The 26,243-nt window shown below is 56.7% G+C and overlaps 11 protein-coding genes and 1 non-coding gene across 12 annotated transcripts; 8 read left to right on the top strand and 4 right to left on the bottom strand.

Annotated features, from left to right (window-relative positions):
* Positions 1 to 2,685: 2,685 nt before the first annotated feature.
* Positions 2,686 to 3,307, bottom strand: TRAVEDRAFT_155377 (uncharacterized protein; the record flags this gene model as incomplete). Its single annotated transcript, XM_008046002.1, has 1 exon — positions 2,686 to 3,307. A coding segment is annotated over exon 1 (606 nt), but the record flags the coding sequence as incomplete, so codon positions are not given.
* Positions 3,308 to 5,792: 2,485 nt separating this feature from the next.
* TRAVEDRAFT_67161 (uncharacterized protein) lies at positions 5,793 to 6,433 on the top strand. The gene is made up of 3 exons (XM_008046001.1): positions 5,793 to 6,072; positions 6,129 to 6,332; positions 6,386 to 6,433. Exons 1-2 carry the CDS (start codon positions 6,070 to 6,072, stop codon positions 6,330 to 6,332), a joined length of 207 nt encoding a protein of 68 aa, XP_008044192.1. The 5' UTR covers positions 5,793 to 6,069; the 3' UTR covers positions 6,386 to 6,433.
* Positions 6,434 to 6,720: 287 nt separating this feature from the next.
* On the top strand, positions 6,721 to 7,654 carry TRAVEDRAFT_155376 (uncharacterized protein; the record flags this gene model as incomplete). Its single annotated transcript, XM_008046000.1, has 1 exon — positions 6,721 to 7,654. A coding segment is annotated over exon 1 (861 nt), but the record flags the coding sequence as incomplete, so codon positions are not given.
* A 43-nt stretch (positions 7,655 to 7,697) lies between these two features.
* On the top strand, positions 7,698 to 8,513 carry TRAVEDRAFT_61049 (uncharacterized protein). The gene is made up of 2 exons (XM_008045999.1): positions 7,698 to 8,380; positions 8,446 to 8,513. The coding sequence occupies exon 1, from the start codon at positions 7,921 to 7,923 to the stop codon at positions 8,332 to 8,334; it is 414 nt and encodes a 137-aa protein (XP_008044190.1). The 5' UTR covers positions 7,698 to 7,920; the 3' UTR covers positions 8,335 to 8,380; positions 8,446 to 8,513.
* Positions 8,514 to 8,904: 391 nt separating this feature from the next.
* On the top strand, positions 8,905 to 10,644 carry TRAVEDRAFT_74977 (uncharacterized protein; the record flags this gene model as incomplete). Its single annotated transcript, XM_008045998.1, has 1 exon — positions 8,905 to 10,644. The coding sequence occupies one exon, from the start codon at positions 8,905 to 8,907 to the stop codon at positions 10,642 to 10,644; it is 1,740 nt and encodes a 579-aa protein (XP_008044189.1).
* A 195-nt stretch (positions 10,645 to 10,839) lies between these two features.
* Positions 10,840 to 13,723, bottom strand: TRAVEDRAFT_134699 (glucose-inhibited division protein A subfamily; the record flags this gene model as incomplete). The annotated part of the gene is made up of 17 exons (XM_008045997.1): positions 10,840 to 10,965; positions 11,032 to 11,189; positions 11,250 to 11,359; positions 11,417 to 11,466; positions 11,519 to 11,628; positions 11,681 to 11,761; positions 11,813 to 11,971; positions 12,021 to 12,048; positions 12,102 to 12,127; positions 12,182 to 12,331; positions 12,387 to 12,482; positions 12,543 to 12,645; positions 12,700 to 12,914; positions 12,965 to 13,039; positions 13,098 to 13,266; positions 13,325 to 13,380; positions 13,468 to 13,723. 17 exons carry the CDS (start codon positions 13,721 to 13,723, stop codon positions 10,840 to 10,842), a joined length of 1,968 nt encoding a protein of 655 aa, XP_008044188.1.
* Positions 13,724 to 14,079: 356 nt separating this feature from the next.
* On the top strand, positions 14,080 to 14,991 carry TRAVEDRAFT_24081 (zf-CSL-domain-containing protein; the record flags this gene model as incomplete). The annotated part of the gene is made up of 2 exons (XM_008045782.1): positions 14,080 to 14,262; positions 14,824 to 14,991. 2 exons carry the CDS (start codon positions 14,080 to 14,082, stop codon positions 14,989 to 14,991), a joined length of 351 nt encoding a protein of 116 aa, XP_008043973.1.
* A 1,220-nt stretch (positions 14,992 to 16,211) lies between these two features.
* Positions 16,212 to 16,889, top strand: TRAVEDRAFT_83408 (uncharacterized protein; the record flags this gene model as incomplete). Its single annotated transcript, XM_008045996.1, has 1 exon — positions 16,212 to 16,889. A coding segment is annotated over one exon (678 nt), but the record flags the coding sequence as incomplete, so codon positions are not given.
* A 617-nt stretch (positions 16,890 to 17,506) lies between these two features.
* Positions 17,507 to 17,580, top strand: TRAVEDRAFT_t251. The gene has a single exon. It is a non-coding gene; the product is annotated as a tRNA-Val (tRNA).
* A 770-nt stretch (positions 17,581 to 18,350) lies between these two features.
* On the bottom strand, positions 18,351 to 19,629 carry TRAVEDRAFT_31788 (uncharacterized protein). Its single transcript, XM_008045835.1, has 4 exons — positions 19,508 to 19,629; positions 19,396 to 19,448; positions 18,893 to 19,336; positions 18,351 to 18,791 (listed from the first exon to the last, which is right to left on the bottom strand). The coding sequence occupies exons 1-4, from the start codon at positions 19,554 to 19,556 to the stop codon at positions 18,525 to 18,527; spliced, it is 813 nt and encodes a 270-aa protein (XP_008044026.1). The 5' UTR covers positions 19,557 to 19,629; the 3' UTR covers positions 18,351 to 18,524.
* Positions 19,630 to 22,406: 2,777 nt separating this feature from the next.
* TRAVEDRAFT_74972 (uncharacterized protein) lies at positions 22,407 to 23,391 on the top strand. Its single transcript, XM_008045995.1, has 4 exons — positions 22,407 to 22,507; positions 22,567 to 22,616; positions 22,685 to 22,897; positions 22,975 to 23,391. Exons 1-4 carry the CDS (start codon positions 22,459 to 22,461, stop codon positions 23,224 to 23,226), a joined length of 564 nt encoding a protein of 187 aa, XP_008044186.1. The 5' UTR covers positions 22,407 to 22,458; the 3' UTR covers positions 23,227 to 23,391.
* Positions 23,392 to 23,477: 86 nt separating this feature from the next.
* Positions 23,478 to 25,545, bottom strand: TRAVEDRAFT_53040 (uncharacterized protein; the record flags this gene model as incomplete). Its single annotated transcript, XM_008045994.1, has 2 exons — positions 23,478 to 25,151; positions 25,219 to 25,545. The coding sequence occupies 2 exons, from the start codon at positions 25,543 to 25,545 to the stop codon at positions 23,478 to 23,480; spliced, it is 2,001 nt and encodes a 666-aa protein (XP_008044185.1).
* Positions 25,546 to 26,243: the final 698 nt, after the last annotated feature.

The following is a 26,243-nucleotide window of genomic DNA, read 5'->3' as shown; positions in this document are numbered from 1 at the left end:
GGGAATTGCCTCCGCGTCTCTCTCTTGTTTTCCCAGTTGCTTCCGTTGCGGCGTTTCTGGCGACTGTCTGGCAACCGCGGATACAATGTCTTCTGGTGCGGAATGATAACGAGCGTGGCAACGTTCTAAGAGTCAAGGAGCGACGAGGGTGACAGACTAAAAGATGGTGGTTGACGAGAAAGGTGTGTCTTTACGTGTCTGTACGCGACCCGCCTTTCTATTCCGTTGCCATGTCGATGACCTCCGTGACGGACCCTGCAAGGGCGCGCTGGGCACGGTGCAGCATGCAGTGTCCTGCACGGATGTCAAACAAGCGAGGCGCTTGCGGTGTACCCTCGTGCACCTCACACAATATCGGACAGCAAAAGTGAGCTACTCCATTGCTCACCTGCTAAGATATGGCACGTTCAGAATCACGGCGGTTCTTCAAAAAGCACCCTTCTGCATTGGCTGGCACATTTTGAATGTGACTTTTCTCGCTGCTCAACAGGCAACTGGAACCATCTGCTCGAACTCGGTCGAGCGAATGGCTCTAGACAAACCACGGACATGCGAACGCCGAGCGTCTTTCAGTGGCATGAGGCTATCCGGATGATACTGTCAGTACCGATAACTAGTATGGGGGAGTTACTGCGAACGCAGTACTCACCGTCAAGTTCAGGGGTTATGTTCAGAGAATGGGTGCGAAGCTCCCAAGGCGTCCGTGTATATATACTCGGGCACAGTCACTACGCACGGAAGCATGTCCGAGCTGTCATGCATGCCTTGGGTCGAGGGTATCCAACACGTGTACCTGCGAAGGTCTTAAATGAAACAATGACGCACCGACGAATGCACGATCCGCGCGTTCAAGTAAGAATGTATGTAGCGTGCTGTCTCGTTCGCTCTGCCGCGTTATAGCATATTGTATCTTCTCCGTGATTCCTAGCTGTGAAACTGCCAGTTACATTGGATTAGAGCAGAAAGTGACCGACTAGGACCAGGACCACGGAAACAAGGATGCGGCGAAAATGCGGCAGCCAGGAATCCGTGTATGATGGTGGCGGTCGGGAAGAGGGGGGTGTAGGAATGAGCCAGAGGCGATTGCGAGCATATATATACTGACGCAGCCTCCTATATATGTTGGAGCACCGAGTGTCAGAAACGGCACCGACGCCAGACAGCTATCAAAGCTCCTGAAAAGGCAAGTCACTTCCCTTTCCCGGACTTGTCTCAGTCGCCGACAAGTCACCGAGCATGACGAACCACGCATGTCTCACGATACCCACCGCTGCGTTAAGTAACCCCACAGAATCCCAGGAAAGTTTGTTTCTAAGTAGCTGTATGTTAATCAAGTGAGGACACGCAGCCGCATAACCTCACAGAATGGGGGCGATTCGGTACAACGTTCTGAGCTAGTACATGAAGCACGAGCACTGGCAGCTGAATCGAGCGAGGTAGCAATATGTAGTATCGACCTAGCCTGCTAGTATACACCCAATATATCTCCAGGTACCACGACTTCCGAGTGCAGTTGACGATACCGCGGCCGTCCCGGTGGCAGCCACAAATTGCGATCGCATAGGAGACGGTCGCTCTCCTCCCCGGCCATAAGGCAGTCGTGTGAGATCGATCATGCGCAACCACGCTACTTGTCCAAGTACCTGAATACGTTGGCAGTCAATAATCAAGACGTAGCGATACCCGAGACCCCGGGGTAAAACTGACTCACTCGAAAAGTCATGGATCCTGGGATCCTGTTGGCTGTCGTAGCGTGTGCGTGAACGACACGTCGCGGGCCAACATCGCCAGCTGGTCGAAGTAGGCCCGGTAACACCCCTCGAACTCCTCCGTCTTGAAGAATTCCAGGTGTAGTTTCAGGCTCTCCAGCTGCGCATGCCCCCGCTCCGTCCGGAGGCGCAACGCGCCCATGGCCTCATCACATTCCTTGCCCTCAAAGCCGTCCAGCCCGTCCAGAGAGATCGCGCGCAAAGCTGGACAGCATTCTCCCGCAGGGATCGCCTCGCACGCCAGGCCCAGCCCGAGGAACACGTCGCTCGCCCAACCCCACCCGCTCAGCTCGAGCTCCTCCAGGGCCGGCATCGCCGCGAAGACCTCTTGCCATGTCTCGGAGTACACGTTGGTCCAGTTTGCGCGCAGGCGGAGGGTGGTTATCGGGGCGCCGCCGCACACCGTGAGGAGATCGTCGAGCCCGAAGTTGACCGAGCTGCTATCCTCCCAGGTGGCGATGCCCCGGGACTCGGAGCGGATTTCGAAGTCGATCTGCGCTGTGTTGGTGACGTCTCGTAGGCGAAGGCGGAAGTCTGGTCCGAAGATGGTCAACTCGACCGAGCTGACCGTCTTGAGGACGGGGAAGACGGTCGCGGGGACTACAGGAAGCATGCCCGTGATGGTCTCCGTGATTTCGTCCTCATATGCCGCGTCGAGGATACCGCCCAACGAGAAGGTGGTCACGTTGGGCACGTAGAGGTGTGTAAGAGCGGTCGCTGTCGTAAACAGAGAGTGATCTTTGATCTCGATAGTACGAAGGCTAGGGAGAGCGACGGGCTCAGAGTTTGGGTCTAGGGCGTCGTCAAGTTCTTGTGGCAGACAATGGCGCAGGATCAACGTTGCTAGGTTGGGGCTTTGCGCGAGAACCGAGAGAAGGTCGATCAAACCGATCGGCCAAGCACAAGTGTCGAGCTGGAGATGGTGGAGATCGGTGAACGTCGAGACGCTCGCCTTTACGAGGTTGAAGCCTTTCAGCGTCAGAGAGGTGAGAAGGGGCATTTGATGGCGCGGAATAGATACGGTCTTCTTGGGCCCCTCGTCCTGACATTCCATACGGAGTGTAGCGAGCGCGGGCATGGGGCTCGCGAGAAACGAATCCAGGTGAGCCAGCGAAACTATCCCCACGTCAGTGTGAGAGAGCAGGCGGATGGAAGATAGATGTGGTCGTATGAGCCCATCCAGATAGATCCATGAAGGGTTCGCGTGTTCCTGGAAGTAGATCTCCACAGGGCCGTTTGCAGCACAAGATAGAGAGTGCGACAACCAGTCGAGGGAATCGCCGACCTTGATGTAACGCCAGAAGACCGGGGTGGAGAAGACGACCTCCCTCCAGTGAAGACAAACAGATGGTACGTGGAGCCACCTTGAAATAGTGCCTGCCGCACCGGGCTCGGCGAATGCGGCCTCGTAGACGTAGAGTAAGATGTCGACGATGAGCTCCACGGGGAGCATGTTCACTGGAACGAGCGCATTCAAGCTTCGATGCACGTCGTACATCTCTTGTTCCAAAGCGACCTGCATGGCACCTATTTCGTCTCTGCGGTGAAGTATCGTTGTCCGCGTGTTAGACCTCCCCGAGTAGGACTCCATGTGGCAGAAGAGCTGTAAGAGACTCCGTGTTAGATATCTTGACCATCATTTATCTATCTGCGACTTACATGTCTTGTAGTACTACAAGCGGTCGTATGTGCAGAGGCCTGGGAGATCGGGTGGAGTATTCACTGAGTATTTGCTGGCGTCGGACTCGCTGCAGGCTGGCAGGTGTGATCTCAGCACGAGATCAGTACAGGGGATGACCCTGGACAATCCAAGTACATCAGCAATAAAATAGATTGAATCAAGGCCCATGCACTCACTCCTTGAATCATGTAGCTATGTCGCTCGAAGTCAGGACGATGCGTATCGGACGCACGACTCTGAGGGCCCCAAGCCACTGCCGGCGGTTGCCGACGAGATATCCAACCTCGTGTTTAAATTTGATGCCTTTCTACGTTTCTACCTTCCAACTCTTGGGTCCATACAGCCCTCCGACTGCTGAAGTTTACAAGTGTCCAGAAGCTTTTTATCGGGGTTTTGCGATACATATTCCGAACTCTAACCTGGACATTTCGGCCACAACGCCGGCGATCACGCCGTTGTGGGGATCGCCTCCGTTCAGCTGCTTCCTCGTCCGGTCAATGGTGTCAAGATCCTAGTCTGCATGATGAGGCGAGCGTAGCGATCTGCCTGACTTTCTAGTGTGAAGACGTCAGACGCTGGTAACGTAATTTGGGGTGGGCCGCGTGCAGGGTGTCCTCGGGGTGCAGTTCGATGCCAATGCTGATGCCGCTCAATCCGATTCCCAGACCGCTACCACCACATCTCTCGCTGCACATGACCATCACATAGCCGCAGTGAGTTCTGTATGATTTAGGATGCATCGGCACATTACACTGATACCTTCGTGTTTGCAGACATCGCGATGGCAGACCCAAACATTCACGACACTGTCACTCTCGATGGGCCTCTGTATGGCTTACGGGTACCTGACATCGACCAGAGGATCCTGGACGCGCGTATCCTCGCAGTTGGCCCACAGATAACCTTCTTACAACAAGCCTCGTCTGACCTCCACCATCTCGCGACTAGAGCGTTATGGAACGCACGCCTCCCGGTCCATAAACTCCCCACTGAAGTTCTCGTCGACCTCCTCTCTCGCCTGCCCTCCTACGCCCTGCCCGGATCTGTCTTCTCGAGCAACTCGGCCGATTGGTTTCGGATCATGCTGGTCTGCCGGCACTGGCGTGCAGTCGTCAAGGCGAATCCTTGCTTCTGGCGTTCAATCCACGTTGGGAAAGACGACCTCGAATGGCTCAACCTCGCGTTGTTTCGCTCGGCGGATTCCAATCTGTTTCTTGACTTCGCCTCGTCGTCAGCCTTCTTCTCCGCTCTTCCGCAACTATTAGATCGCCGCGATCGTATCGAGCATCTCAGGTTTTCGTGCTATGGCGCTCCCTCGTTGGGGCCCGTGGTACCGCTTGTCTCTGCACCTCTTCCATCCGTCACCCATCTGGACGTTTCTATCGATACATTAGAAGGAGTGTTCAATTTGGAGCTCCCCGAGGGCCAGGAACCGCGACATCACGACATCCTCGAGTTCGAGCCAGTCAACTTCCCTAGAGTCACAAACCTCTCTCTGAACGGCACTCAGGTTTCCTTCCCGTGGACTTCATCCTTCATATCGCATCTCCGCTTTTTGGATCTTCGCGAATGTATGTTTAATTCCTCGACGATGTCTGTCAGCTCTTTCTTCGATGTCTTGAAAGAAGGCCAGAACCTAGAGGAACTCACATTGAATGACGTGCTTTCTTCAGCGTGCTCAAGCCTTCCTCCCCCCTCGGAGCGGCGGCGCGTGGTCGCCCTTCCCAACCTCCGAAAAGCCTACCTTGCGGACCATGTCGCGTGGATCTCGATGTTCGCGAGCTACCTCCAGCTCCCTTCGCGGGGCGATATCTCTTTCCATGGTCTTATCGACAATGCCGCTCTCGCAAACAATCCCGATCTTTCCTACATTTCCATGCTCCCTCCCGACATTCGTACCTTCCCGTTCCTCAAATCTGCTACTAGCGCCATTATGTCCATGGACAGCCGCTCGTATCAGATCACCTGCCGAGGCACAGGCCCGGACGTCACATTGGTTCTCCGAGTGCGCTCCGATTCGGTGGAGTGGTGGCAGAACGTGGGCAGAGGTGTAGCGCATTTTGTCGACCTTCTTCGCGACGCGCCTTTGACTGAGCTCGAGCTCTCCTTTAATCTGGACTTCCAGTTCGACGTCATCGACCCCGCTGTCTTCGATGTCGTCCTCGAGGCTTTCCCCGCGATCCAGGAGCTTCGGGTGAGGAGCAGAGCAGCTGCGGGCGAGGACATTGTCCCAGAGCTCCTCGCCCACTCTCTCGGCTGGCGCAACCCGACGCCGACGAAGGGGAGGGGGAGGTGCGCTGTCCGAACCTCAAGATCCTCCGTGTGCAACGGCATCACGAGAGCGAGGAAACCTTCCTCCCTGCGCTCGTCGAATGCCTGTTCAACCGGGCGGACGGAGGGGCACCGAGGCTGGAGCTCTTGGAGGTGACTGTGCGCCGCTCGGGAGCTAATGACTGGCGGGAATATGACGCGCACTACGAGGCGGTATTCATGCCCATGCTCGAGACCTACAAGTTCGTCAACGAGGGGTGGTGATTCAACCCCCTGCCATACTACGCATACGATGATCCCAGTCTTTCCAAGCGCTTCCGTCTACACTCATCGGCGTTGGGATGTGTGATGGTTGGTGAACAGTTCACCGTCGTCAATACCAGGCCGACACGCTGACACTAATCCAGGCTCTACTAGCGGAAATAAACACGTTCCAGTACCCGGTAACATCACATCTATTCTCAACTTCGCGCCACTCCCCTTGCCTATATGTACTCGACTGGACATTGTACAACTCCCGTTCCCCCTTTCTTTCTCCTCACAACCTACAGGTTCACACTTCGCCGGGCAGTCGGGTTGTCGGCGCGTGCCGCACTAACGTCAAACTCTAAGTACGCAGTACTCCCAGGCTACTTAAGGCTACAAGGCTGACAATCGCACACAGAGCAACCCAGAATCGCACCACCACCACCACTACCACCGTAGCCTTCGCCCCCGCCTTAGCCGCCTTCAGCCGTCTCAGCTTCGCGTGGCCCAACTGGTAAGCAAACTCGAATCTTGAAAACGAGGGTCAAAGTCCCATGTTGATAGCGCAAACTCAGGTTATTGGACTGCCGATTTGCTGCCATGGAAAATCGCCCTTCCGACGATACCGTGACTCCCGAAGGACCCTTGTACGGTCTTTCCCCGCCGGACATCGATCCCGAAGCCCTTGACGCGCGTGTCCTTGCCATTGGCGCACAGGTTCCATCCTTACAAGAAGTATCGTCCGACATCGGCGTCCTGGCTGTCAGAGCGCTCTGGAACTCCCGTCGTCCGATACACAAACTCCCTACCGAAATCCTCGTTGACATGCTCTTGCGTCAGTACTCCCGCTCGTATCCTGGACCAGCCGAGACGAGCGATTCAGTCGACTGGTCTCAGATCATGCTGGTCTGTCGGCGCTGGCGTGCGGTCATCAAAGCCAACACCTGCTTTTGGCGATCGATCCACGTTGGAAGCGACACCCGATGGTTGGACCTCGCACTGTCACGTTCTGGGGACGTCAACCTGTCCCTTACCTTCTCCGTGCCTTCGGCTCTTATCTCGGCCCTGCCGCAACTACTAGGCGTACTCGAGCGTATCGAACGTCTGCAGTTTTCGTGCTTGGGTGATGCTCCCTCACTGAAGATATTGGAGCCGCTCGTGCGCGCAACCCTTCCTTCCCTCACCAACCTCGATGTATCCATCATTAGAACGGGAAGTATTCCAGCGTATGCTCAAGCCGTCCCCGGGTTCCGTGACTGGCCCGATCGTCGCAAAACGTTCGAGTTCGCGCCGAACAACTTCCCCAGGGTGACGCAACTCTCCCTCATGCGTGTCTCCATCCCGTGGACTGCATCCTACATTTCACATCTTCGTCACTTGAGTCTTCGCGGATGCATCGTCCATCCCTCCGCCATATCCGTCAGCACTTTTCTGGACGTCTTACGCGAGGGCCAAAACCTGGAGGAGCTCACATTACACGACATCTTGTCGTCGGCGTGCTCGACTCGCCCCCGGCCGTCGGAGCGTCTACACGCGGTTGTCCTCCCCCGCCTCCGAAAGGCCGACTTTTCCGATGATTTCGAATGGATCTCGCTCTATGTGAGCTACATCCAGCTTCCTTCGCAGGGCGAAGTCTCTTTTGCTGGCCTCCTTGACCAGTTCCCCGGAGATGATCCCACTCTTTCTTTTGCCGCCATGCTCCCACGAGACGCTCCTCCCCGTGCTTTCCTCCGCTCTGCCATCAGCGCCAGCTTGTCCATAGAGAACGGCTCGTACCAGATCACTTGTCAAGGCGCGGGCCCTCTCGTCACCCTGCGTCTCCAGGGGCGTTCCTACCACGTGGACTGGGAGGAGATAACGGAGGATGGTGTAGCGCACTTCATCAACATCCTCAACAAGTCACCTCTGACGAAGCTGGAGCTCGCCCTCGAGGTCGACTCCGAGTGCGACTTCATGGACCAAGAGCTCTTCGACAACATTCTAGACGCTTTCCCCCAGCTCCAGGAGGTTCGCCTGCGGAGCAATGTAACCGGCGCCGACGAAGGCGTCGACGACGTACCCGTGCAACTCCTCTGCCAATCTCTCGGCTCTCGTAGCTCGGCAGCCGTCGGTGGAGGCGCCAGGGTCCGCTGCCCGAACCTCAAGGTCCTTCACGTGCACCAGCAACAGAACGGCGGAGAGTCGGTCCTCCCCGCGCTCGTCGAATGCTTGTTCAGCCGGGAGGCAGGAGACGCGCGCGATCTGGAGCTGTTGGCAGTCACATTGCGTCGCTCGGGAGCAAAGGACTGGCGGAAATCCGATATGACCCATAAAGCGATCTTCGTCCCTATGGTCAGGCGGTATGAGTTGACTGACGCGGGTCAGTGATGGTGACCGCGGCGTCTCTTCGCACATCACGGTTCAGTAAATTATGGTACGCCTTACTGTCTTTTTCACGTATACACGTTCGCTGATCCGTTCGCGACTCTCCGCCCGAAGTGAACGCCGTTGCCAAGCGTATGCCTTGTCCTTTTGTAAAATAGATTGCTCTTTATGGCCGCATTCCCCGTCCCGGTGGTGCGCATGATCGCCAAGTTCTGGCTGCGGTCGAAGTGCTGGAGTCACTGGGCAAAGAAACCCACGTTCGTCTACACAGCACACCGCAGGCAGCCCCTTGAAACGAGCGCCTCCTGCCAGAGTGTGGACATCCGCAACGTAAAGTTCCTTTCCGGGCGATGGCGCGGGGTGGTGCTAATGCTACGTGTACTTGCACAGTGCTTTTTATAAGCCCCACGGAAGTGGGAGAGGTGCGGCACAAAGCACGGTGTTTCGAAGTCCAGTGCTACTGCGACACTACTCAGCAGCGGCCGTGAATTCTGTGATACCAGTAAGTCTGAAAGCCTCTCAGCGATTTGTAGACACGCCTTGAGAACAGCTCATTCCCGTCCAAACAGACACATGCCCACCCAAGGCGACAGGACACGCTCCTACCCAAATGGCATCTCCCCTCCTGGGCCATTATATGGTCTTCCGTGCCTAACGATCGACGACACCCTTCTCGGGTTGCGCACCATCTCCATCGCGTCTCAGACCTCGTTCTCACAAAGGCCGACGCCCGACCTGGAGCTTGCGGCTTGCAGAGCTTTACTGAATGCCCGTCGACCAATCAACACACTCCCCATCGAGCTTCTAGTTGAGATCCTCTTGCGCCTACCGTCCGATGGACTTGATGTCGCGACGACAGCGCCCAGCATACCGCAGTGCTTTCAATGCATGCTCGTCTGCCGTCACTGGCGCGGCGTCATCATCTCCAACAGGTGTTTCTGGCGCACAATCCATACTGGCGAACGCACGCGCTGGCTGCAGCTTTCCCTTGCTCGGGCAGGAGAGGCGAACCTCCGTCTGAAGTTCACCAAGGCCGCCGGGTTCATCTCCGCGCTGCCCAAACTCCTTCCCCGGCGTGATCACATCGAGCGTCTGGACTTCACATGCCAAACGTTGTCCGACATCCGAGCTCTAGCCCCACTCATCTCCGCGCCCCTTCCATGCGTGGCGGAGTTCGCTATACTGTCCGGGAGTACAGGGAACTCGTCCCCTGACATAGCAAGGGAGGACCTTTTCGTGTTCCATCCGGAGAACTTCCCGGCACTGGTCAAGCTCAAGCTCGTCTGTGCTAGTGTCCCATGGACTACCTCGTTCCTATCCGGACTACGCTCGCTGTACCTGCGCAGCTGCCGGATCTACCCCTCAGCCTTGCCTATCCGTGAAATATTGAACATTCTGCGATGCGGGGACAATCTTGAGGAGCTGACCTTACACGACTTCCTGAGTACAGCGTGCTCTGTGGACGAACCTGGCCACTCTTATTCCACGGACGTGGTAAAACTCCCCCGCCTCCGCAAGCTCGACGTATCTGACGCACCCGCGTGGATCGCCGAGCTCGTGGCTCACATCCAACTGTCCCCGGAGGGCGATGTCGCGCTGACCGGTCAGGTCGAAGACCCCCAGAGCGTCTCCGGACTTGGGCTTGCGTCCATGCTCCCTCGGAGCCTCGCTGGCGCGAGCTTCCTGCGATCCGCGACCAGCGCCAGCCTCGTCATGCTCGAAGGCAAACACTGGGTCGTGTGCGAGACGCCGGACCCACTGAAGGTCACGCTCCAGCTCCGCGCGCGCACCCCGCGCGTGTTGTGGACGCAGACCTTGGACGACGGCCTGAAGCACTTCATGACGCTCTTCCGCGCCGCACCTTTGACCAGGCTCACGCTCCAGTGCGAGCTCGTCAAGGTGGCTCCAGACGTGCTCGCAGACGCGCTGGACGCGTTCCCACACCTTCAGGACTTCACCGTCGCGAGTAGCGCGTTCGGACCCGACCCCTTCCCTATGCACCTCTGCGACACTCTCCGCGCGCGTCCGGAATCGGAATGGGAGAATGAGAAGGACGGGGGAGGGGACCACGTACGATGCGCGTCTCTCAAGGTGCTGCGCCTGGAGAAGGTGCGCTGGGAGGACGGCGCGTTCATGAACGCGATTGCGGACTGTCTTCGCGAGCGGGAGAGGCTGGGAGCGCCTAGGCTGGAGCTGCTGGCGATCACTGCGAGTCGTTCGCCGGAGGTGGATTGGAGCGAGCCCGATGCGCGCTTTGCGGTCATTTTGAGTCCCATGGTTGATCGGTACGAGTTCTGTGGGAAGGCTTGGTAGGGAGAGTGCGATGATTTATCTGCCGCTGTGTATTGATATCCGTCGTCATCGTTGTCTGTTGCGTTTTTTGAGCTGTTGCTGTATTATATCGCGGATTACTATAATAGAGATAGTCGTAATATGTGACCTCGTAGCGATGCGCCAAAAGGATCGGGGGAGGGGATAACGAATGCATAGGGCAAGGAGTCCCCGTGCTTACTGCTGGACAGCGGCCTCCCCCATTCCTTCGCCGCTTGTCAAAATTGCGTGCTTCCGCCGCGCATGCCTGAGCAGGTATATCATTGACGAAGGCGTCATGCCCTCCATGCGCTTCGCTGCACCCTACCGAGACAGCCATGGATCAGTATCGACTATCATCGTACATGTTACGAAAAATATGCGACATACGATGCTGCTCGGCCGCACCTTCACCAGGCGCTCCCTGACCTCGGAGCTGAGGCCCTCGACGGTGCTGTAGTCGAGAAGTGGGTCGAGCGCGAGCGACTCATCTTCCATGAACACGCGTAGGTCCGCTTCCTGGCGTCTGAGGTGCGAGCTGTACACAGCTAGAATACAGTTGTGTCAATGTCAAAAGATAATGAACGGGTCGGGGTGTGCGTCCTGACCATCGGTCTCAACTCGCGTGAGGATGTGCGGGTGGACGGAGGTGAGCTCGGGAAGAACTTGATTTAGCGCGCTGATCGGGACGTTCCGATGGCGTAGTAGCTCGAATGCGCTGTTAATAGGACTTAGTTAGATGTTGTGATACACGAATGAAGGGCGAGGTATATACCTCTTCATGGCACCATCTGGTTTCCGATCGAACCCGTGACTCTGCCAGCCCTGAAAATGGGGTCAGCACCGCGCATGCCTCTTGATAATTCGTAAGACCAACCTGGGGGCTCCGTACGAAAGACTGAAGCAACCCCGTCACTCGCGCGATCTCGGCCTGTGTCGCTTGGAAGCGGGCCCAACGGGCGTCGCCTACACAGCCTGCGACTTTCCCTACGAGAGTCATGAGCTATCTGCGGAGCGCATACCATATCTCACAACACACTACCTTTCTCCGTCAGGCGCAAGTCTGCATTGTCACTCCGCAGCGTCATCCGGTACTCCGAGCGCGAGGTGAACATCCGGTCTGCAAAGCGTAAGCACTCACGTCTGTAGTATACGAAGAATGCAGACTTACAGGGCTCTTCAGCGCCTTTGATTATGAGGTCGTCGATCATTACGCCGATGAAGCCTTCGGCGCGCGAGATGACGAGCGGTGGCCTATGTAACGCGGAGAGACCAGCGTTAATGCCAGCCACGACTCCCTGGCCGGCAGCCTCCTCATATCCGGTCGTGCCTGCAATATTATGAGTACGATGCCGTCGTTGTCGACGGTGAAAACATACCGTTGATTTGGCCGGCGAGGAAGAGGCCCTGTTTGACTATGTCAGGATATGCGCCCCACTTACGACGTACGGTCGACTTACCTTAATTCGTTTAGTTTCCAAAGTGGCTAGAAATATACGTCTCAGATAAACTGAGGTATCGACTGAAGCACGACACTTACGGCCTAGCTCGCGAGCGTCGATATGGTCGTACTCGACGCCGTATGCTGGTCGGACGAGTTTCACGTTCTCCAATCCAGGAACGGAACGGTACATCTCTTCTTGCACTTCCTCTGGCAGGCTGCATGACAACCCATTCGGGTAAATGAGAGCTGTTGGCAACGTCAATGAATTTTCTCCTCTCTCGAATCTCCGGAATGCGCGTACCGGAATCGTAACCTTCTGGCTCAAGCCAGATGACGTGGGAGGACTTTTGAGGAAACCGCATCACCTTCGCCTCCAGAGATGGGCAGTACCGCGGTCCTGTAAGCACATAAAGTCATCAAACGGGATCGTTGATGATGTGTACGCTGTGTAACCAACCTTTCTTGGTCTCCTGTATGTGAATGCAATTGTGGATATTTGCCCTCACGATATCGTGCGTCGCCGAAGTGGTCTGCGTTTGATAACAGTTGACTTGGTTGTCCTATGTTCATAATACCTCAGTGGCTGAACTGCATGTAGTAGCAAGGCTGCCTACCGCGTTTGCGACCTCTTCGTTCATGAAGCTGAACGGAACAGGCTTGGCGTCACCTTCTTGGACCTCAAGCCTCGAAAAGTCTATGCTGTCTTTGGCCAGCCGAGCAGGCGTGCCGGTTTGCAACCGGCCAAGGCGGAAACCCGCAGCGTTGAGCGACGCAGAGAGTCCTACTGATGGCGCTTCGTTCATTCGGCCTGCCGGGAAGCGTTTCAAACCTAGTGTAGCATGTTAATCGCTGGACAAGCATATGCATAGCTTGACAAACCTATGTGTATCTCGCCAGAAAGAAACGTCCCGGTACAAATGACGACTTGCGAACACGTTATGACTTCGCCAGTGTCTACACAGTAATGTGTCAACGTCGACTTTCAGGAACACGAGTTCCCCGTGGAACGTACCGAGTTTAACGCCCTTTACTTCCGAACGAGGAATGTCATGCGACATCGGAGGGGGTCCGAGGACCAAGTCGAAGACGCTACCGGCTCTGATGTCCAAGTTTGGGTAATGTTTCAATGCGTTCTGCATATTCTTCTTGTAGAGTTTCCGATCGACCTGGGCTCTGGGACTCTGAAAGCCTATTCAGTGCCATTACTTATCACAGGTTTCGCTCTCTTGAGCCACTGACCCATACAGCTGCACCTTTCGACCGGTTCAGCACTTGAAACTGGATACCTGCAGCGTCTGCATAGCGATGTTAGCTCAAACGTGCTCTTCGGCGACGAATGTATATAACACGACGCAAGCCGCATGTGGAAAGGTTGTTATTACCTGTGACTTTGGAACAAAGTCCGTCCAGAGCGTCGACCTCGCGCATGAGGGTGCCTTTCCCGACACCACCCATGGACGGGTTGCACGACAGCTCGCCGATGGTGTTTACGTTCTGCGTCAGGAGCAGCGTGCGCGCGCCGGTCCGCGCAGCACCCGCGGCCGCTTCACAGCCAGCATGGCCTCCTCCAATTACGCAGACTAGGACCAGAATGTAAGTGCCACATCCACACCGTCCTTCTATAAACGTGGTGTTCATACCGTCATACGCAAGCGGATTTGTCGCCGGACTTAGCGAAGCATAGCATCTTCTGGTGGTGTATGTCCGCGAAAAGGCTCTTCCAATACACCTATGCATGCAGCGGATTTTTTGTCAACGTTGCAACCTTCTCCCTCCGGATGAGGAGGACTTGGAGGATCGTGGGGGCGGAACGAGCTCCGAGGTTGCGCGCTTAACCACCACGAAGGCCAAAAATGGCTTATGTAAGCGCATTTTCAGCGGACGGATCAAGTTTCTCGGACTTGCACAACTTGACTCCGTTCCACCTCTACTCTCTGGGCTCTGGGGCTTTTCTGCTTGTGCTCTATTTATCGGATACCCTGAGAGTCAACGCTATGGGCGCATACTACGACGAGGTGGACATCGAGGATATGGCCTGGGACGAGGAGAAGCGGGTGTACCACTACCCATGCCCGTGCGGCGACCGCTTCGAGATCTCGAAGAAGCAGCTGAAGAACTACGAGGACGTTGCGACGTGTCCGAGCTGCAGTCTCATCATTCGCGTGATATTCGATCCGGTGAGTATCTTGCTATACATCGCGTGGAGAAGGATTTGCGTTGCGCGCCGGGTGGGGTCAGTCAGAAAGCTCTGGCTGCATGAACCGGTTCGTGGAGAACGTCCTTGGGGCTACGGGATATGTTCCGCGGGACATATTTCGGAGCATGTTCTGCGTTCGCTGTGACCTAATGCGACAAGATGGCAACAGTGGCAGCGATCACATACTGTGGTGAGCGTACAAGGTCATGGCGCAAGGCACGAGCTCGCCACCCGAGTACTCACGTTGGAGTGGGCAACACGTCACGCACCACACGATATTGATACACCACTGGTCCACCACTGGTCATCTCTGTCACTCGGCCAAGCCACCAGAACGCGGAACGCGAGCCGGGACGTGTTCTGCGGACCACATCTCTCCGCCGACGGGACTTTCTGGATACCTGAGACCCGCCACACTCCTGGCGTGCTCGCTAAGTAAAGACTTTGGCACGGTTCGCTGTTTCTTTGGCTCCTCGGCTCGCACGAAGAGCTAGTACGGGTGTGGTTTATCGGTATCGCGTATACTAACGTCACGTTATAGCTTGATTTCGAAGATGAGCCTTCAGACGACGAAGATGAAGGACAATCTGCGAGCGAAGATGAAGAAGCAGAGAGCGACGAAGCTAGCGGCGATGAAGAATTTGCGGATGCCTTGGAGCACCTCACCATCTCCGACGAGCAGCCCAAGGCTATTGCAGTTGCGGCATGAACTGTAAGTGCTCGACGTCAATCCGAAATCGCAAACTTACTCACAACTTACCCATTTAGCAAAATAGTTGACGATCTATTCGGCATCTACCCAGACTGTTATCACACTTGTATCAACTAGTTCCGAGGTACGTGTTAGTTGGTTACTCGCCGCCTCCACGGAGTAAATACTGATCTATTACTAGAACCTACATTGTATCCTACTCACATCATCGGATCATCATTTTTATTGCGAACTCTCAATCGGACCCAAGTGTGTTGAGTGCTCCCCGTACGTGGGTCAACGGCTAGCGTCATCTCGGGGATCAGACATAACGTCTCTTCCTATTGTCGTGGCTCAGGACAACGAACTGCTTGCTATTCCACTCGTTCAGCGGTTGGCAGTATTTTTCGAGAAGAGAGTCAGTCATCAACCTCAACATCATCATATATTAAGAATCGCGCTAGACTCATACCACCTGTCAGCAGCTCGTATGACGACCCGAGGATCTAGCTCATCCATTCTGCGTAGCGGCCCTGGGTGTAAGAAAGCCGGGGTTGAGCGTCTAAAGTGCGACATCGACTTTGCTCCATGTTCGCTGTTGCTAACACGAACATATCTAAGCATCTAAAATCGTCGACAGACGTTGTATCAGAAAGCCGCTGGCCGTGCTGTTGTGCCGATTGGAACCATCTCTCCTGGCCAGGCACCGCATAGCTCGTCACCCTGTCGTTCACCACTGGCTTCGCACTCAAATGGCGATCCTCGACCTTCTCCTGCATCCTCACGACGCTCATATCCGGCAGGAAGTGGGTGCTGTAGAACCTCCATCGTTCCAAGTTTGCCCTCTCCCACAGATCCCTGCGTAAACTCGGCTTCCTGCACTCTTCCCTGTCGTATCGTGGCCTCTCACACACGGCTTCGCGTTCCCTTCTCGAACCTCCCCGCTCATCATGCGCTGTGAACTCTCTCAGCAATGCCGCTCTTCTCATTGACCACCTCTCTGCGGCGTACATGTGCGCCCATCATGTCCACCGCCTCGGTACGGAATACGAGCGCTCTGATTGAGCCAAAGCGGACGGTCACGTGCGCCTCGCACGTCAGCACGCAACATCCTCGCGCAATCGCTGCTCGTCGATTCACAACCGTCACCATGTACAAAACGAATTCTTTCGCCATGGCTGACCAGCCCACTCGCCCCCCTCTCTTCCGCCCTCGTCGTTCTCAGCCAGCTCGCCGCGATGGACACCCTTCCGCTTGAGCTCCACGCGCAAATTTTCGCTTTCGCCTGCTCGGACGACGGCTCCACCGCACACGCCCTCGCGCTGGTCTCAAAGTACGTTCGCGAGGTCGCCGCGCCATACCGGTACCAATCTCTCGCGATCTCGGGCATGGAGCAGATGAGCGCGCTCGTCTCACGCCTCGATGCGACCCCACCCCACCTCCGGCGCGTCCGCAACCTCTTCCTCTCCGATTGGACGCGCGCACAGACCAAGGAGCGCGTCATGCGCACCTCGGAGGACGCGCAGGACCGCTACCTGCTGGAGAAGACGCTCGCGCTGCGTATCCTCACGCTGGCCGCGCCTACGCTCGAGACGCTCACCGTCATGGTCGCGTGCCCGTATACGGGCCCTCCCCTCCTTGGAGCACTCTTCTCGACGTCGATGCCCTGGCTCACCGAGCTCGCGGTGCACGGCTTCTACCCCTTCCCGCACGCGCCGCGCGTCATGCCGCGCCTCGAACGTCTACATCTCTCGGGAAACCGAAACCCACACGGACTACTCGAACTCGGCTCGCTCGACTCAGCATGTCCCTCGCTCACACATCTACACGTCTCGGGGCTCGTCGCTGCCACCTCCTTTGCGGACGAGCTTCGATCGGCCCTCCTCAGACAGTCGGCCCCCATCGAAACGTCGCTCGAAAACGCTACGCCTCGCACGCTCTCCCCCTTCCTCGCATCCCTTCCTCCTCTGTTACGAAACATAATGGCAGAAGCACGACCGCTCGCCGTCTCCACGCCGCGGCAGAGGGGGATGCAACTCATGCATAGCAAGATGCTTGCGTCGCTGCGGGAGCTGGAGGGCCGCGGGGACGTTCCCGCGCGAGTCACCGTCGTGGAGGGTAGCGAGGACGAGGACGTATTCTCCGGACTTCACCGTGATTGGCGGAGTAGACTGACTCGTTGAAGTCGATATTTTTGCGTTACTGTCTTGATGCTTTCAACGCTGTCGTATAGCTCGTTATTTTTGGATCTTGATGTTGTAGAATACGGTCTCCTAATCCTATCTCGTACACCCAACAATGACGCTGGAGTACAACGTGTCTTCCATCCCGAGCAATAGGGCGGGATGTATACAGGCATACCGATACGTTGACCCACAATACTCAGTTTTGTACTGGCTTTCCCTGCATATGTCTTACTTAGTGGTAAGTGACTCGAAGGGCTTGAGTTGTTTGGAGATGGCCGTTCCGTTCACCCATACGGAATAACGTTTACGGCCCATGTAAAATTCCGCGAGAACGCTTAGGAACCATCGGGTCGGTGGCGTAGTTGGTTATCGCATCTGTCTAACACACAGAAGGTCCTCAGTTCGATCCTGGGCCGACTCATGCTTTTGCAGGCCTCCGGCTGCTTCGTGGACGCGTCCTCCATTTTTGAGACGCGATTCGCGATGGGGAGGTCGCTTGCCGAGGAGGTTGGGGCGGTCGGCACGACAGAACCTTCCGTTTCTGGATGCGCTTCGAAGCACAGCCACCCCAGGTACCCTCGGTGCGAGCCTTCGCCCCGAATTTGATTCGAGCTTCCTGGCATATCGTCGTCGCTATCTATCATACACTGTCGCTTTGACTATATGCAATGAGTCCCAGAGCTGTCCCTGGCTGCGGTATGGGCCCTTGGAGAATGACTTTCCTGCTTCTAAGCTCTGCGGAACCGGCCCTCACTCAGAATAAACGCCGTCGACGATATATAAACCTTACAGTTTCGCGCCAGGCGAGGAATCAGGCTCCTTGGAGAACCGTGTATATATATTTGTTCTAGCGAAGGATGGCCTGGGAATTGACATCAGTGTCAATGTACGAGCCAGACTCAGGTAGTGCTTCATTCTGTGATGCCATGATCATTTGAGTGGCACCGTTTCGTGCCACAGTGCGGTTTGGAATCTGCTGTATCGAATCATACAAGTTTCGACTACAAGGACCAGAAACAAGTCGGAAGAGATCCATGGCGCCACTCTGCGACGCGGGACTCACTCGCCGGCTTCAGTAGCCTCGTACGGGCTCCCGGCTGAATGCCGGAAGAATCGGAACGCTCTTCCCCACAAGCGAGACGCCTCCGGGTTGGTGCTCCCGAATGGCCTACGGTGCAACCTCTAACATCAGAACACGAATCAGAGTTCATTAGTACGCTCAGTACATTCCCTAGTGTCCACAGTCCATTACAACAGTCCAAGTCAAACGAAACCCCCCCTCCCCAACCAAAAAAGGAATAACAGAAAACACCAGAGGGCCGCATCCAACTCTCAGTATAAGTAACATGGGGGTATATGTTCCGATCATGCCATGAACATGCCGGCAACGACGAGCGCGCCCGCAACGATGACGTGCGCGGCGCTGCCCTGGAGGCCAACTGCGCCGTTCTGCGAGCCGTTAGTGGCCGTCGCCGACGCCGACGTCGAAAGCCCTCCGGTGTTTGAAGGCAGGGTCGAGTTGCCCAGAGTGCCGGAGCCGGAGTTTGAGGCCCGGGAGGCGGTGACGGTCGCGGAGTTGCTGACCGTCAGCGTCGAGCTGCCATCGCCGTGGTCGTCGGTGGTAGTAGAGCTCTGCAGTTTCAGGACACGAAATAACACCGGGCGCAGCGGAGGAAAAACGGCGGGAAGTCAGCAGGACGCTCAGGGGCCGGACCATGATGCCATGAACTGACCTGCGAGACGCCCACAACGGTGCCAGTCGCGGTCGCGGTTACCGCGGTTCCGCTGCCGGTCGCGGTGGTCGCAGAGCTGGAGTGCTTCCCGCCCCTGTCAGTCGTGGTACCGGTGCCAGAGGAGAATCCGGCGTCGGTGCCGGTGCCGATTGACGAAGAGAATCCGGCGTCGGTGGTGAAGGTGGTGACCTGGGACGAGGAAAAGCCGGCGTCGGTGGTGAAGGGCTGCGATGAGGTGAATCCGGAGTCGGTGATCGTGGGCCCGCCGGAAGGCACGAAGGTGGTGGTGATGGCGCCGGGCGACGAGTCGATGATGGTGGGGCCCCCGGAAGGCACAAAGGTCGTGGTGATGCCGACAGGGAAGATGTCGATCGTAGTGGACCCTCCGGCTGGGGGCGTGCTGGTAGTGGTGTGAGCCCTCACGCGGAGGGCTTCCGCGCGACGCTAGCACATGGATGTCAGCATCGAGGAGCAAGATCAGGTAGACACGGGTGGGCACGCACCGGAAGACCAGCAGTGACATCCCTCTCGATAACACGGGGTGCGAACGCGTTCACTAGCAGAGACGGCTTCAGTGCCACAGCTATTACGGACATTCAGAGTATTAAAACTGACCTTGCACGGCGGCCACGGCGACACCGACAAAGACGTGAAGGAGCTGCATGATGCACAAGGTTCGGGAAGTACGAGAAGGAGGCTGAGAAGGAAAAGAAGGGACGTCCCGATGAGAAGGGGAACAAGGGAGGTCGTAACGGGATAGATGTCGGCCCCGCGCGGGCTACTTATTTAACGAGCAGAGTCCAGACAATCATGGCAGTTGGTGTCAGCTGTGCGGTTGCTTTCGGTGCCTTTGCGTGTACAGCCACAGGGCTCACACGCCCATCCTTGGCTGATCGCAACTCGCAACACCAAAGCACGGCATTTCCAACGTGCCTGTCCTGTCCTACGTTTTCGTCAGCTCCTCTGATGTGTAACATATCCGCCAAAACGTACTGAGCGCACCTTCGCCAAACTACGCGTAGCGGTCTTCGAGAACCAAGGGTACCTGTACGTCATCTTCGGGTTTTGGACTGGACGAATTACAGAAGGCCTCAAGTTCACCGTGGGGAATGAACGGGGGCGGGCAGCTGTCGCCGTGGCAGGAAATAGATGCGCATGAGACCGTACACGCTGAAGGCCCGCGGCTTGCACGATGGAAGGATGGAGTGGCTTCGCGCGCCCGTGATGGGAGTGCCACTGCAGGAACCTCGGATGCACGCTGCTATTAGTGTATGACATACACATGTCGGGTGCAGACGAGGAGACATTTTGGTGTTTGTTTCGCACAACACTTCGAGATCGGGGTCATGCTGGCGGCCTGCGCACTGCGCAGCACCTACACTCACCTACGCCGTCGCCGCCAATGTAGAGTGGGCCAATAGCACTCCAGGCACTCGGGAATGTGTGCGATTTGAAACTCGTAGCCGAAGATGCCGTATCGCCAGCCACGGCGGGTTGAGAGCGGCACCAGACCTCATCGATCTCAAGTTGACGAGCGGATAGATCCCAGGTATCCCAGGACGTGTCTGTGCAACGCTCTGACAGCGCGGATCTTCGATGCATCATCAATTTGATCGCAGGAAGGCCGCTGGCCAGCAGACAAGCGTTGGAGGTGGCACGGCGCGTTGTGGGACCTGGTAACAAGGATCACCGCCCAACAAGGCGAGTTACTCACCTACGTTCTTTCCCTGGTGGATCACCGCAATATATCATGCATTTGGGGGGTGGTATGCGAGGCTGCATTTTGCGATCTGAAGGAATGCCAGGATATGCGGCGACATAGCTGATATTCTGCTGGTGCGTAATTACGTCGACGCTTTCTGAGATGCATTGGTAGCTGAATATCATTAGCAGCAGAAGGCAGACACAACAGACCAATATGACCGACTCTGAGTGAGTGAGAGTGGAAGAGAAGGAAGAGAGAGAGAGAGGACTCTGTGCCTTAGCGGCTCATGCGGCGGAGAGCGCGACGTTCGGGCCGCCGTCCGGGCCGCCTCTTGAATCCGAGTCGCAGCGTTTCATCGCTGTGGCTGCTTTCTTCTCCTACCACGCTGTCACGGTCCATAGTTCGCGTAATAGGTGAGCATGGATACACGTAGGGTCTCTCCCACTTGAACAGTCATCACAAACACGGAACTCACCGATGTGACACATGCAGGATGTACTAAAACTTTCGCTAAAACGTGATTTGTGCCATGAGGCAAATATATTCCGACTTGAATCCTGACCATGTTACCTAAACTCATCGCGTCGTATGCAGGTTCACGGAGCCCCTAGAGAAGGGTCTCGTGTTTTTTTACGCGGCACGAGCCTATCGGACATAAGGAATTCGTTTATCGGCCGCCGAATTCAGCACCACGTGTCGCTACTAGTACCAAGGCGCTCTCCTCCCCAGGCTGCTACGCAGAAGGGAGCGTGCTCCTTCACCAGAAAGGAATAATACAGGGAGCTTCGGCCGGCCATGACTTTCCTTTCTTTGTGGAATCCCAACCAGACCTTCCACAATGGCGGGATCGCCCGGTGATGTCTGAAATAATCTGCAAGCTTCAAGTTGAAGGCCCTTCTCCCTTCTAACTATAATGTCTGGATTTCTGATTTCTGATTTCTGAATGCTCTTTAGGAGTATATGGAAGCTCATATAAGGGTTTTCGGCCAATGCAGACCCCAATAGCCGGCCTTTAAACCGGTGCGCACTCAAATTTCTTCACTCATGTCGACCCGACGGCGTGGACTATCAGAACCGCTTCGCATTGGTCTCCGTCCCATTATGACACTTTCCCGGCCCTAGGAAACTTAAGAAAACACACGCAAGCATGAATCGGCGCTCTTCACAGCGCGCGGCAGCCCGGCAAGAACCTCCTGTCCAGAAGAGCAGCCATATCTCTGGCTCCTTACACCGAGTAGATTTCAACCCCAAAGGTGTCGTACGCCCACGGTTCCATGTTGAGCAGACATTCATTCTGCTTGCAGCCATCCAAAGCAGTACACTGCTAACACCGCCCGTCGCCATCAAGCGAGATCGCTCGCGCCGCTTAGCGCTATGTATACTTCCGGTCCACACGGAGCAACGTGACCGCCCAGCCCGTTTCGCGAGCCCAGATGCCGACGGTCTTCCTCACCTATGTGGTTTTCGGCTCAGTCGCCGCAGCTAGCACCATGCACCAAAATTTCAACAAGACTCCCGCGGAGGACATAGCTGCATGCCTTCGACATCCAAGCTGGCCTTAGCGGCTCAGTTTCCGGAGTATCTGTCACGATTTCACGGTACGGCGCACCATTTCCAAACGCCCATTTGCATATCCTGTCAGATACACGTGCGGTGGAAGCATGGCACCGCAGCCTCTCAGTCAGAGCGTTCACATCGCGGTGGATGGCGTCCGTGCGCGAAGCGAGCGATCCCACCGTCAACAGGCCGTATAAAGATCGCGGGGCCTGAGTTCCTGGAAGATCGTCCGCTCTGTCTATCCCTTCTGTTCCTTGTCTTTCTTCACTCCTTGCTACCTCTTCCTCACTACACTTCCGACACCATGCGCGTCCTCTCTGTGGCTTCTGCGGCTTGCCTGCTCATGATGCAAGGTATGCCGCTGATCCGTGTCAGAATCCCTCACTAGTCGCTCATGTATATGCCTTCACAGTGAATGCGCTCGCTCCCCCGCTCGTCGGCCGTGACCTCGTTGACGGCTTCGTGAGTCATGTCACATATCCTCAGGCTATGCACGCGATCGCGGAATGCTAACAGCGTCATCCTCTCAGGGTTTCGACAAGAGGCAAGACAGCAGCAGCGCGACCACTCAGGCCGCTACCTCGAGCTCGGCCACGTCTGTGGACGTCCCCACTTCCTCCGCGGCGACGACGGAGGTTGCTACGAGCTCCTCCGCGCAGAGCGTCCCGGCCGCCACGAGCTCGAGCGCCACCTCGGAGCCGGCGGGCTCTTTCTCCTCCAGCGCCACTACTCCCGTAGCGACGGTCAGTACCTTGTTGTTTCTGTACCACCACGCACAATGCTGACGCAAATGCCTCGTATCGGTTCTTCGAACGTACAGGGCAGCTCCTCTGTCACCACAGCTGGTGCGACTGGCTCTAGCACCGTTGCCGGGACTGGCAGCGGCGCCCCGGCGTCCTCCGGCTCTGCTGGCGGCAGCGGCACCGCAACCTCAGGCTCCCCGTCTGGGACCGGCACTGGCACTGGGAGCCCCTCCCCGTCCACCACACCCAACGGCGCGCTCGGCTCCCATGCGAGCGTCGCTGGGGTCATTGGCGCTGGTGTGATCGCTGTGGGGGCGGCCCTTCTCTAGGCCTGATCGTCCGGGCGCAATTTGGGGTTGTGATTGTTACGATGCGATGCGAAAGCTGCGTGGGGGTCATTCGCGTTGACTGTGGCTGATGGACATTTTACATCGTTTGCGTACACATAACGGACATTTGGACAATGGATATGACATTTTATACCTGGCTTCGGGAATATCTGTGCGAGACGACGAGAACAGCAGAATCCACAGGACGGCGTAGCGCCAGTACCGTACAACCTCCTGCAAGGCGTTTTCGTCTACACATCCATCCGCCCTCGCACCTTCAGGACCTCGTCGAGCACCCGCTTCCACGCCCAATGCTCCTCCGCCAACCACGTGGGACGCTCCTTGCGGCACCGCTCCACGTCCAGGCGAGGGAACATCTTGTGCACAACCACCGCGAAGCGCGACAACAGCCGCCCGTGGTTCGGACGCACGCACGTCCCTCTGTCGTTCGTCATGTGCGCGACCGTCAAGACCTCTAACTTGCTACCGGTTCGGAGCGCGCTTTCCTGGCTCCCTGCGTGGGTATCGGGGCCATTGAGGACTTGGAGGGCCACATCTAGCTCTTCCTGAGAGATCTTGAGACAATTCAGGTGCAATATCCTGAGCTCTACGTGGTTTCGCGCGGCGTAGACGAGCGTCCATACCCCAGGCATTTCTGGGACGAGCGAAGGGGGCGTGGAGCCCGGGAGCGGGGCAATGATAGAGAGCACCGAAAGCAGCGGCCAAGCCCGAAGAAGCGCATACGGGTCTGCGCTAGGGAACGACACGCGCGCTCCGCCGTCGGCCAAGAACGAGAACACGCGGATGTCGGAGAGCCCAAGCAGAGGCTGTATGACATCAAGGAGCAAGAAAGCAACCGTTGGAAGGGTAGCGGAAGCTGGCGCGAGTGATCGTAACGCGAGTACGATAGAAGAGACGGCAGGAAAGCGCCTGGCGAACGCCGCTGAGAGCGCTCTGTATGTGTCCGGGGAGTGCACGGGAAGACAGATTGTAGCTTCGAGCGATCGCAGAGCCTGGACGTCAAAGAGCTTGTACGCTTCGATATTCCCCGCGTAGTCCACGACTTTCAAAGCGCGCAACGCGGGCAGCGCTATGGTCGCGTCGACGTCCAGGGCATCGTCCAATACGCGAAAACCGATGGAGAGGGACTCCAGATCCTCCAGCGTGTCGAGCCGCGCACTGCGAAGACTTGCCGCATTGAACGCAAAGCCTGTTGCTGGACCCGCATCCAGCTCCAACGTCCGCAGCTTGCTCATCCTGTGGACTTCCGGCAGGACAGAGCGTACAGTGCTTATAGCGCGGGTGGTTATCGCAAAGTGCTTCACAGATGGCGCCAGCGAGATGACGTTTCGCACGATCAACGGCAACGCCGCATCGTATTCGTGGTCCGTGAACGGGTGCAGCGGGTTGAAGCGGAGGTGGAGTCGCTTGAGGCAGGGCCCCACGAGCATGAAGATCTCCGTCTGGTCCGGTTCCGTGGTCCAGTCCAGCTCGCGGAGAGTGGGAAGCAACGGCTGGCCCGCGGCAAGGCATCTGAGGTGGTACCATACAGAGGGGAAGATGTGGGTGGCGCCAGATAGATCGAATAATGAACTATCCTGATCGGGACCATCCCCCATATCCTCGTGGAAAACGGAGCCGGGATCTTCTTCATCTTCATGACCTATGTTCGAGCCGCCGTTCTCAGGGTCGGAGGCACCTCCAACATCAGCATTGCTCTGGCTGTCAGACTCGTGGACGGAGTCGGCGTCAGGATCAGGCTCGGACTCAGAGCTAGAGCTGTGATAGCTGACGGTGCTGTTGCGACGGCCGTAACGAGGTTGGAGGACTGCATTGGCGGTACCATCGTGGTGCAGGACTCGAACGCGCCGCGCGTACTCGCAAAACCGTGCCCACTGCTTGGCGTCAGGGATTTCGCGTAGTACCTGTAGGAAAACCAATACGATCAGTGAGTATATCCTGACCTTGCGAGATTAGCAACAATGGACATACGTAGGCGTTATATTTCCTGACGTCCATGCCGTCTTGAGCTTCGTGACCGCCGTCGATATTTCGGAAGTTCGGAGCAAGCAGACGGAGCAGCGGCAGAATCGAGGATAGACGCTCCCATAGCACTTGCAGGGCTGGGTCGCGGAACGCCTGGCAAACGCGCGCGCACTTGGCGACGCTGTCATGCGGGACCTGCTCGTGTTCAGCGCGTGCCCTCGCTTGCGAGAAGATGGCTAGGAGGATGTCTTGATTCTGCAAAGCTGGGTGAGGCGCCTTCGCATCAGCTGACGCGCCAACGTCAGATGAAGTTGTAGAGGATGGAGAGCCCATTTCCGGGTGGACGGGCAATATACTTGTTGATCCTGGTTTGCCTGGCTGGTGAGCGTGCATGGTTATCGGCTCTTCCCGTGCCTTTTGTGGTTTTGTGCGCATCCTCGATCCAGATAGGAAGTATAAAACTGAACAAAATCGTCGAGTTAGTCTAAATATGAGGCGCGTTGGGACATGGCTACGTACACAATGTTGGCTCGAGTCTCTAAGGGACGCAGCGTGACAAGTTCTCGACTTGAGTCGACTTGACGGTCTGTAGAGAAGCCTTGCGGGTTCGCTGTCGCCTCCAGCTCATCACTCGCTTGAACGACGCCGCATGCCAACGTCGCATGGTGAATAGCCGGGCGGCTTTGCCGCCCCTCGGCCCCATGAGGCAGACACGAAGTACCTCGGCGGCTGGCCCTCAACAGTTAAAGCAGTAAGTGAAGGCTAGAAAAACACCCGGATTGTATTCAGCATAAAGGTCGCTTCTCCGACCGCATTGTAGGCCCGTTGACGTCGGAGCGCTGTCGGTTGGAGTGTACGAGGAGGATCGTATCAGAAGTAAGAGTTGACGGCCGGCGTGTCCTCTACAACTGAAATCGACTGCTCCCGTTACCCGGACTCAAGAGGGGCTCACCGGAAGATGCCGAGACCTGGGGTCGGGGAGGGGGGGGGGGTCCCCGGGGCCTTATGTCGGTTGATGTAGGCCTTTCAGC

The sequence above is a fragment of the Trametes versicolor genome (genome assembly GCF_000271585.1).
Source record: "Trametes versicolor FP-101664 SS1 unplaced genomic scaffold TRAVEscaffold_13, whole genome shotgun sequence".
NCBI classification, from domain to species: Eukaryota; Fungi; Basidiomycota; class Agaricomycetes; order Polyporales; family Polyporaceae; genus Trametes; species Trametes versicolor.
Note: the sequence above shows the minus strand (reverse complement) of the source record. Positions and strands in the feature narration are given on the sequence as shown.

Excerpts from the sequence above, each read along its gene's own strand:
- TRAVEDRAFT_61049 (XM_008045999.1), top strand. The coding sequence starts at position 7,921 with ATGGACCAAGAGCTCTTCGACAACATTCTAGACGCTTTCCCCCAGCTC.
- TRAVEDRAFT_31788 (XM_008045835.1), bottom strand. The coding sequence starts at position 19,556 with ATGCAGCTCCTTCACGTCTTTGTCGGTGTCGCCGTGGCCGCCGTGCAA. Across the intron at positions 19,337-19,395 it reads ATGTCACTGCTGGTCTTCCG|CGTCGCGCGGAAGCCCTCCG; the intron begins GTGCGTGCCCAC and ends TCCATGTGCTAG. Across the intron at positions 18,792-18,892 it reads CCGTTGTGGGCGTCTCGCAG|AGCTCTACTACCACCGACGA; the intron begins GTCAGTTCATGG and ends CTGAAACTGCAG.
- TRAVEDRAFT_74972 (XM_008045995.1), top strand. The coding sequence starts at position 22,459 with ATGCGCGTCCTCTCTGTGGCTTCTGCGGCTTGCCTGCTCATGATGCAA. Across the intron at positions 22,508-22,566 it reads TTGCCTGCTCATGATGCAAG|TGAATGCGCTCGCTCCCCCG; the intron begins GTATGCCGCTGA and ends ATGCCTTCACAG. Across the intron at positions 22,898-22,974 it reads CCACTACTCCCGTAGCGACG|GGCAGCTCCTCTGTCACCAC; the intron begins GTCAGTACCTTG and ends TCGAACGTACAG.